Source organism: Tenrec ecaudatus, chromosome 5 (genome assembly GCF_050624435.1).
Source record: "Tenrec ecaudatus isolate mTenEca1 chromosome 5, mTenEca1.hap1, whole genome shotgun sequence".
NCBI classification, from domain to species: domain Eukaryota; kingdom Metazoa; phylum Chordata; class Mammalia; order Afrosoricida; family Tenrecidae; genus Tenrec; species Tenrec ecaudatus.
The window spans coordinates 91704546-91715000 of NC_134534.1; the positions used below are offsets into that span (position 1 = coordinate 91704546).

Sequence of the window (10455 nt, forward strand, 5' to 3'; positions counted from 1 at the left end):
TTGGTCCTGAGGGCCCTCTGCACACTGCCTGCCCCAGGGAGCATCTTGGTTGCCCCAGAGGAGAGAGCTGGACAAAGGTCGCATCTCATGGGTCCCACGCGAGGGTTGGAGAGACACAGAGGGTTCAGTGTATAGCTGGGAAAATGATGGCATAAACTGTGGTTAATAAAGACCTTGCAATAAAAATTTTTAAAAAACTGTGTGGAGAACGGGGCAAAGGGAAGTTAAGATGGCATTGGGACAAGGAGATACCAGAACCCACTCCATACCAATTAAATCACATTGGGTATCGACGGCTATGGCCAGGCAAAAGTTGTTTTATTTTATTATTATTTTTTCTTTCTTTTCAAAATTACGTTTTAAAAGCACACCTGATAATTCTAATGAGTAATTAGCAGGTGGTGATTTCTAAGTCTTTTAATCTTACCAGCAGCTACGAATTTGAAACAAAGTGAAGATTTTGTTTTGGTTTTTTTAAAGTTTCAATCATTTTTTAATTGTCTTGTGTCAAGTCACTCAACTAGAGAGAGAGAGAGAGAGAGAGAGAACTCTGGTTTCCAGCCCAATGCTATTAAAATTAATATTGTATTATCCTCTAGTCAAACATAATTTTCAAAAAATTAGAATCTGAAAATTTGGTTGTTTTATTAACAAATGATTAGTCTTCTGGGTATATTTATAAATATGTATATATATTAAAGTTGTATTGAGATATAATTTAAATACCATACTAATTCATTCAGTGTGCATCTACTGAGACCCTAACTAGACACCAGCCACAAGGCGAGTTAGTTTGCACATGCTAATTTAAATCTTCACAAAAACTCTAGTTATGGGCATCGATTGGGGAATCATTACCACAACCTATTTTAGAATACTTCATCACCCAGAATACAACAGTAACCATTAATAGTTCCATTTCCTCAGCCCTAGCAACCACTAACTTGCTTTCTGTCTTTATAAATTTATCTAGTTGGGACATTTCCTATAAATGCAATAATAACATGTGGTCCTTTGTGACCAGCTTCTTTCCCTGAGCATGTTTTCAAGGATTATCCATGTTTCAGCAAGTATTGGTACTTCAATCCTTTTTACTACTGAAAAGTATTCAGAATATGGAAATACCTCATTTGTTTCTCTAGTCACCAGTTGATAAATATTTGCATTGTTTCTGTTTCTGGCTATTATGAATAATGCTGCCCTGAATATTTGTGCACAAATCTTGATAAAAACATGTGTCTTGATTTCTCTTGGGGATACTTAGAAGCAGAATTGCTAGGCCAGACTGTCCCTGGTGAACGCTTTGAGGAATTGCCAAGCTATTTCCAAAACCATCTTCACAGTTACATATTCCCACTAGTAATCTATGAGGGTTCCAGTTTTTCCAATTTAATGTTATGAGTTAAAGGACTATATATGCCAGCATGTGCATCTGTAACTAGAAGCAAGTCACATTTTTCTTATATTATTTTTCCAAAAATGTCTTTGAATATTCCTACCTGCCGCAGATAGAGAAAAAAACTTGAATACTGTCCAGCTTCAGGAAGGTATGAAAGAAACACAGTGATGCAAATTAGTAAAACGGTGGAATCTTTTCCAACTTTCTTCAATGACTGACAAAAAGAAAGAGAAACACTTTTAAAAAGGACACACATACTAATGTTGCTGTCATTCAGAGATATTTACTTCATTGTTCAGATCTAAAAAGGTGAGTAACAAAAACTGACTAAACTTAAAAAGGAAAATAACCTTAACTTTAAACCCTTGCCTGTAACTGCACGTCATTACAGAGACATGGCAACTTGTCTGCCAGTGTGCTGTGCTGTGGTGGGTTGTGTGTTGCTGTGATGCTGGAAGCTACGTCACTGGTATTTCAAATGCCAGCAGGATCACCCAAACTACACAGGTTTCACTAGAGCTTCTACACTAAGAATGGATGACAAATAAGAAATTGGCTCCTCACTTCGGAAGAAGTAGCTACTGAAAATTTTATGTATATCATTGAAACATTATCCAGTAATGAATTTTGTCAGATATAGGAACAGAAGATGGGCTCCTCAGGTCAGAAGGCCCACCCTTGAAATGAGACTGAGGAAGTAGAATGGAGTAAAGCATGTGGGAATAAAGCCTGCATCTGATGATGGGCCACAGTTCAAAATAAGAAGAAACAGCTGCAAAAATCCACAAATAATCAGAACTAGGAAAATTTAAAGTGGTAAAAATTAAAATGGAACGCATAATGATTGACATACTAGGCATTAGTGAGCTGAAATGGTCTGGTATTGGCCATTTTTAATCAGAAAATCATATGGTTTACTCTGCCAGGAATGACATAATCAAGAGGAAGGGTGTTGCATTCATAGTCAAAACAGATACAGCAAGATCTACCTTGAAGTACAATGCTATCTGTATTCATGGAAATCCAATCAATAAATGATTATTCAAATTTATGATCACTAACAAACTATTATTCAGATTTATGATCATTACAAAAGCTAGTGATCGAAAAATCAAAGAATTGTACCAATATATTCAGTCTGAAATTGATCAATGCAATTAAGATGCACTGATAATGATTGGTGATTAGAATACAAAAGTTGGAAACAAGGAGGAAGGGACAGTAGTTGGAAAACATAGTCTTGTAGCTAGAAATGAAGCTAGACATTACATGATAGATCTTTGCAAGACCAACAACTTGTTCATAGCACATATCTTTTTTCAACAAAATAAAAGGCGTCTATGCACAGGTACTTCTCCAGATGGAATCCACTGTAATCAAATTAACTATATGTGTGGGAAGAGATGATAGAGAGACTCAAACCAGGCTGGACTAACTGTGGAACAGACCATGAATTGCTCATATGTATGTTCAAGTTAAAGTTGAAGAAAATTAAAACAAGTCCACAAGAGCCAAAATACTTTTTTGAATATATTCCACCTGAATTTTGAGAACATATCAAAAACAGGTTTGACATACTGAACATGAATAACAGAAAACCTAATGAGTTGTGGGATAACATCAAGAATTTCGTACAAAAGTAATCGATCATTAAAAGGACATGAAAGAAAAAGATCAAAATGGATGTCAGAAAAGACTGAAATGTGCTCTGAATCAAAGTAGCTAAGGCAAATGAAGAAATGATGAAGTAAAAGAGATGAACAGAAAACTTCAAAAGGCAGATCGAGAAGACAGAGTAAAATATTATAAAGAAATGAACAAAAACTAAGAGTTCGAAAAGCAAAAAGAGCATCTCTCAAACTGAAAAAAAAAAAAACCAAAGGAAAAGTTCAAGCCCCAAGTTGTACTACTGAAAGGTCAACTGGACACAATACTGAAAGATGCAGCAAGCATTAAAAGAGATGAAAAGAACGCAGAGTGGTGCCAAACCACGGGTCAATGCTCAGTCACTTCAGGAGGTAGCACCCGAGCAACAACCAGGGACACTGAAGAAGCAAGTCCAACCTGCACTGAAAACAAAAGCGACAAAGAAAGCTCCAGAAATTGATGGAACACCAACTGAAAAGTCCAAATAAAGTGATGAGACATTGGAAGCATTCATTTGTCTGGGACAGGAAATTTGGAAGACAGCTAGTTGGCCAACTGACTCCATATTTACACCCGTTCCAAAGGAAGGTGATTCAACAGGATGCTCAGATTACACAACAATATCACTGGTATCACATGCAAGCAAAATTCTGCTGAAGATCAACCAACAACGGTTGTAACATTACATGGACAGGAAGCTTCCACAGGTTCAGATTAGAATCAGAAGAGAGGCAATTGTACAAACAGAACAGGGGAATACTGCATGTTTGTTTAACACCAGGAAAGTTGTGTGATCGGGTTGTATCCTCTCACCATACTTATCCAGGCCACATGCTGAGGAAATGATGAGAGCAGCTGGATTGTATGAAGGAGAATGTGACCTCAGGGTTGGAGGAAGGCTTATTAACAACTACGGATACACAGACGGGACAACCTTGCTTGCTGAGAGTGGGAGGAATGGAAGCGCTGCTGATGAAGATGAAGGATTGCAGCCCTCAGTGTGCAGCCTTGCATTACTCGGCAGCTGTGTGGACAGTTTGCAGCTCTGCCCTTTAGTTTTCTAAGTCAGTGTTCCGTTCACGTAGCATTTTTTCTTCAGAGTTCTGGGTTTTTCCTTCATATTTATTTTCTTGTTTTAAGAGTTGCTTTTTCCTTCATATTTACTTTCTTGTTTTAAGAGTTGGTCTATATCTAGTCTGCCATCTTGCTGGGTTTCCACTTTATTCTTTTAAACAATAAATATGCCCCAGTCAAGGAGTCAGTGGTACCAAGAGTCAGTTTTTGGCCAGTAAAACAACTTTTTGAATGCTATAACCCTGTCAAAAATTCTTTGATTTCTTTTCACACGGAATAGTTGAAGTTCTAAAGGCTGGAGAGTTCTGCAGGGGGTTAGGTTTTCATAACTACATTATTAACTATCAAAGTACTATTATCTATTGACATCCTAGACGAGGTAATTTACACACATTAACTGAAATCTTCATCAAAGTCCCGAGAAGAAAGCCACAGCATCTCTATTTTATAGAAGAGCTTCAGTGTCTAATGTAATCACTGCATGACAAGGAGGAGGGCTGTCTGCTCTTGGAGGCCTTCCTGAGCTTCCCGATGCAAACCTGTCTTGGGCTGTCTGGCCTGGTGGCAGCAACAAAGCAGAAGGATCCCCAGCCTTACCCTGAGAGGATCTTATTGAAAAAAAATTTCTAATGATATTAGTTCCTTTATTACATGTATTTTTCTTAAAAGGTGAACTTAAAGACTAAAAAGTAAAAATAAAATCTGATTTTTCCTATACATAGTCAGGTACAATTTAAAATCAGGGAAAGTTGGGAGTGGTCTTTAATACTAGCGTTTTTCCTAATTGTAGGTGTGACATTCATGTTCCCTCATACAACGACGATTATAAAAAATAAATAATCCCTTTAATATGAAAAATACAAGTTCAAAGCATCTGATCAAAGTGGATATATACTAAAAATCTAGTTATTAAGTACTTTAATCAAACTGAAAACATGACTTTTTAAAATAAAAAAATGAAAATTATTTCAAATATTTGCTATTTGGCCAACAATAGATGAAAACCACTGTACAAAAAGAAACTTCTTCCTTAAATCCTCAACAAAAAATGGCTAACTATTTTTCTCCCTTAAGTTAACATACTTCATCAAGAAGTACCAAAATTCTATATTATTTCTTGGTGTCCAGGCATCCTCAATTGCCTTCTTTTTCTATTTCTACTAGAATAAGAAACAAATCCTTGAGGCTACAGAGATGTTCTTTTATTTGTAGGGCTTCGAAAATTTTTAAGAGCGTGTGTTTTTACTTACCGCAAAAGGGTCTGCTTGTTTCCATGAGATCTGAGTGCCCCAGGAAGCAGGTCTTATTTTCTCTGGCAGAGATTCTGGAACAGCCAGTAAGATGAAGCAAATGTCCAAAAGAGCTACCACCGTGGCCACCAGCACAACAAGGCTGTCCCCGTAGTTGGCAGAGAGGTATGCGCCAATGGCTGGGCTGCTGACCAGACTGGCGGCAAAGGTGGCCGAGACCTGCATCGAAAGCACACTCTTACCCAGGGTGCCGCAAGGTGGGGCTCCTGGGTGTCCTTCCAGACAAACATGATCTGTTAGAACTACTTTTTAAATGACAAAAAACTTAATTTTGTTTTAAATTTTTGTTTACAAGCTATTAACTTGTAGCCTGGGGAGCCACAAGGGCATAAACCAATGATCTTATTAGAAAGGAAAAATGTGAAAACCTTCTCCATTAATATGGAATCTTTGGTCCTCTTAAACTGAGGAAATGGGGAACGGGTAGAGTGTAGGGATGTGAAAAAAATCCAGTGGGTTGAGGAGTGGGGAGGGAGGGGGGAAAAGAGCAGAAGATCTAAGGGCTCAAGTAGAAGGCAAATGTTTTGAGAATGATGAGGGCAACAAATGTACATATGATCTTGACACAATAGATATATGTATGGATTGTGATATGAATTGTAAGAGCCCCCAATAAAATGATTTTTAAAAATCCACTGGGTTGATGCTAAAAATGCTAAAATCTCAGGGGCTATGCTTAATGTTTAAGTTCATCTTCCTAAAACATGATACTGTTTCACCATTATACTAGCTAGCACCTAGCACTGAGGGTCGGTGGTGGGACCTAGCCAGAGAAAGAGGTTAAAAATAAAGCCCTCCGAGATGTCGGACAGGGCAAGTATGACAAAATAATAATTTATAAATCATCAAGGGCTCACAGAGAGAGGGGCAAGGGGAGCGGGGAGGGAGGGGAAAATGAGGAGCTGATGCCAGGGGCTTAGGTGGAGAGCAAATGTTTTGAGAATGATGAAGGTAATGAATGTACAGACATGCTTTACACAATTGATGTATGTATGGATTGTGATAAGAGTTGTATGAGCCCCTAATGAAACAATTTTTTTAAAAAGCCGCCCTCCAACAAACACAACAAAAGTATTTGTGGAAGAAGAGATGGAAGCTTTTGAATTAGACTAGTCCCTGGGCTGTAGGCCTGTCAACATTCGCCCCATGTAGTATCAGAAATCACAGAGCCAGTTACTATGTCTGCATCCTTAGGCAATAATGAGTCCTTAACGCATAACTTCTACGATATTTTAGTATATTATAAAATTCATAAAACAGAAATTATAAAATTCATTAAGATTATAATTATGATTAATGGTAAACCAATGACATTATTCACCTACCACAAACACTACTAAAATACAATATATCCGATGAGTTATTTTTGTTAGTTGCAAATCATGTAGATTCCAATTTATAGCCACCCATGTGGCTGTGACCTTTTAGAAGCAGACAGTCACGCCTCTCTCCCAAGGAATGCTGTTATAGTAAATATTATATTACAAATTAATTATATTAAAATACCATAAAATTTAATAACTGATATAGAAGCATTTCAGGGGGAAGGGGGGGTCCAATGTATAGAATAAAATTCCTCCATTAAATATATATTTTATACCTGGTATGTGTTGCATAAATAAGAAGAAAAATCACCAACTTTTCAAAGTTTTCCTAGGAGACCAAGGCAGGTACGTAACTGTGTTAGGACATAAAATCACTTAAGGCCCCACAGTGCTAGGCATCATTGCTGCAGTGTGCTCAGGTGCTATGGGAGCATCGCTTCAAGGTCCCTAGATGCTTTGGGAGCACTGCTGCAGTGTCCTTAGATTCTATGACAGCATTGCAGCTGGGTCCTCAGGTGTGGGATTCACTCAAAATGAGAATTACATAGTTCTAGAATAGCACAAAAAACTTTACTTCGGCATACAATGGCTCAATTATTGCTCATTTTTTCATAAGGGCTTTCTATTATCTAATCATAGCATTCTCAGATATAAATTGAAAGGTACTCTACTACTTAATTTACAAACAAAAAATGGCAACAGAAAATCTAATAACTATCTTTACCTTACATGTGTGAAATTTAAAAGGCACGTCTCAATCTTGAGTAATTTTCCCTACTGTCACAACTGCTATCTTACACACGAGGAACAGAACTACAGAGAGAGCAACTTAGTCACAGTAACTTCTAGTTCCAGATTCTAGTCTCCCTGAACCTCTGAAATCGTATTACCACTGTTTTACTGATCTACACAGTAGTTGTTTTGAATGTTCTTCTAAGTAAAACCAAGAAACAAAACCCTTACAAAATCGATGGAGGCAAATATCTAAACTAGCATTTCGAAATGTAGAGACACGCTGCACATGTGTTTGATCAATGTGATTATTCTACCCTTGATTCTGCTTCAAACTCCTAAGCATCAGACTTGAATATTTTGTGTTTTGATGCCTGGCTATCAGGAGTCCTGGTACCATTGCAGGTAAGGCACAGAGCTGCCACATATGGTGAGCGGGTGAAACCCAGCAGCCACTTTGTGTGAGAGCAGAAAGCTGTCTGTTCCCTTAAAGATGTACAGTCTCAAAACTCTGTACAGTTACTCTGAATGGGAAATCCACTCAATGGCAGTGGGTTTGTTCCTTTGCTTTCTGCCAGCCTGGGCCACTTCTTCTCTCCTCCTCACCAGCACTCTGGTGACTCCGCTGTTCCAGGGCTTGGTATGAAAAGATATTCCAGGAAGGAAGGAAAGAGAAAGGGAGAGCAGATAGAAGGAAAATGGGGAAGTTGAAAGCAAGTTCCAAACTACTGATTATCTAAATTCGACAAAATAAAAATTGCATAACAGCAATTTATTTACATGACCATTCTTCCATGGTCATCCATTTTTTTCAGTCAAGACTAAGTGACTACACTGTACTCCAAGCAGAGGAACTAAAGAGAAAAAAGACAGGGAAGGCGGAAGTAACTTAGGCTTCTGGAATTCACCACCCCCTCTAACTCATTTGTCATGACACACATAGATGATTTATCTTCTTTTCTTATTTCGAAGATTTTAAATCACACAGTTGAAAAAGTAGCCCCATACACATTTACATGAAACAACAGGTTCACATGCTGAAGAGCTAGTTGCTTATGCTCACCCACATGATCACATGCTCTCTCTTGCCCCTAAGCCATGGAAAGTGACTCAAGGGTCATGGTATCACTGTGACATCAACTGGCCATCTTCTAGCAGCTTACACAGCTTCTCTGACATAGCTACAATACCATTGTTAGCCCTGAGGAAATTAGAAGTGACCATCTAATAGCTATTTTTACTATGGCTTTTATTTATTCAATATTTATTTGCTGTAGTGCTTCTTCCACAGTACTGTGTCCCAAAGTGACACCTAAGACACACAACTAGCAATATCAGTAACAATGAATCGACATAGGTGAGGTTCTAATTCCTTTTCAATCAGGAGCACACAGACTTTCTGATCATAATGCGCTTTCTGTTTAGGAGAGTCAAGTTATATCAGCTAACAATTAAAGAAAGAAATTAAGTCTGCATATTTGTTTGTTTTCTTTTTTAATTTTGCAACTAACTACTCAAGACGTTCCCACCAATCTTCCAATCCTAAAATCAGGTAATAAATTACTAGAAATTTCTACTTTGTAACGTTAATTTTTCAGAGGAATCTTATTTTAATTTGAACTACTTTGAGTTTCTTTTTTATGTAAAATCGGTATTTATCACTTATTCTATTATCTTACCCATCCATAAGCAGTACTTCGCTCATGTTCCCGAGTGATGTCAGCTACATAGGCAAATATCACAGAAAATGTGACTGAGAAGATTCCAGACACAGAAATCATCGCAAAATACCACCTATAAAAAAATTATTCTCATTACTCAAGAGAAACTGTACATGATTTACTTATCTTTTATAAACAGAATCAAATATACAATATAAAGTTTCTATCTATTTATATGTTTAGCGTGTATATACATAGAGGCTTCAAAAACTAGGTGGAAAATGGAATTAAAATATGGTAATATTTTTCACAAATAAGCCACTTGCATATATTTGAAAATATAAACTCAACTCAAACTGCCATCGAATTAATTCTGACTCAGAGCAATCCTATAGGGCAGAATAGACTGCCCCTTTGGGTTGCTAAAACTGTAACTCTGGGTGGGAATGGAAAGCGTCATTCTTTTTCCCATAGAGTGGCTGATTTCAAACTGCTGATCTTGTGGTTAGCAGTCCAATTTGTAACCCATTACACCACCACGCCTCTTTGAAAATAAGAAAGAATTAGTAAATCAACTAAAAACAAGATGGGGAGGAAGAGGTAGAAATACATTAATTATTCTACTGTTCATCAAAGTAAGTATAACGCATATGGTTTAAAAAAGAAAGAATAAAGACTAAACTCGAAGTTTTAAAGGTGTGTGCAGGGGCTGCAAATTACTTAAGTGCAATTAGGAAAAATACATATAAAAAGGCTGCATAAAACAGAGATTATATGAAAAACACTAAAATAATTATGAGCAAAAACATTGCCATATACCTAGATGCAAAAAAAAAAAACCTCTGCAGAAAAATAATTCCCATTGATGCAGAAATGGCATATGTGATAAACAACCTATCTTGATTTTACAAAATAAAAATAAAAAAGGAATGAATATTGATTAACCCAAAAGCTATCCCAATGCTCAATGATGAAATATGATAACACTATCTTTAAATATACCCAGAATGAATCCACAATCATCACTTTTATTTAACATTATTCATTAATTAATACAATTAGCAAAAGCAGCAAGCTGCTTAAAACTTGGGAGAAAAGATGTAAAATTATTTACAAGTGATATTTATATACCTGAACACCAAGCAATTAGCAGAATCCACTTTGTAGTAAACAAAGAGAACTTATAGGGTTTAAGTACAAGAGACAAAGAAAAAAAGATTTTAATTATTGAAAAAACATCTTAAAATCCCTAGCTCATTTAAAAACAGGGCATACTCTTAAAAAGAGATTCCACAGCAAAAGAGGAT

At 36.9% G+C, this 10455-nt stretch overlaps 1 protein-coding gene across 1 annotated transcript in view; it reads right to left on the reverse strand.

Moving 5' to 3' along the window:
- SLC71A2 (solute carrier family 71 member 2) overlaps positions 1–10455 on the reverse strand; it is a 58598-nt gene that overhangs the window by 25208 nt on the left and 22935 nt on the right. The window contains exons 5-7 of the mRNA XM_075549745.1: positions 9167–9281; positions 5371–5589; positions 1500–1613 (exon numbers count right to left, since the gene is read on the reverse strand). Of these exons, the coding sequence (XP_075405860.1) occupies positions 1500–1613; positions 5371–5589; positions 9167–9281 (448 nt within the window). The remainder of the gene's footprint in view (positions 1–1499; positions 1614–5370; positions 5590–9166; positions 9282–10455) is intronic.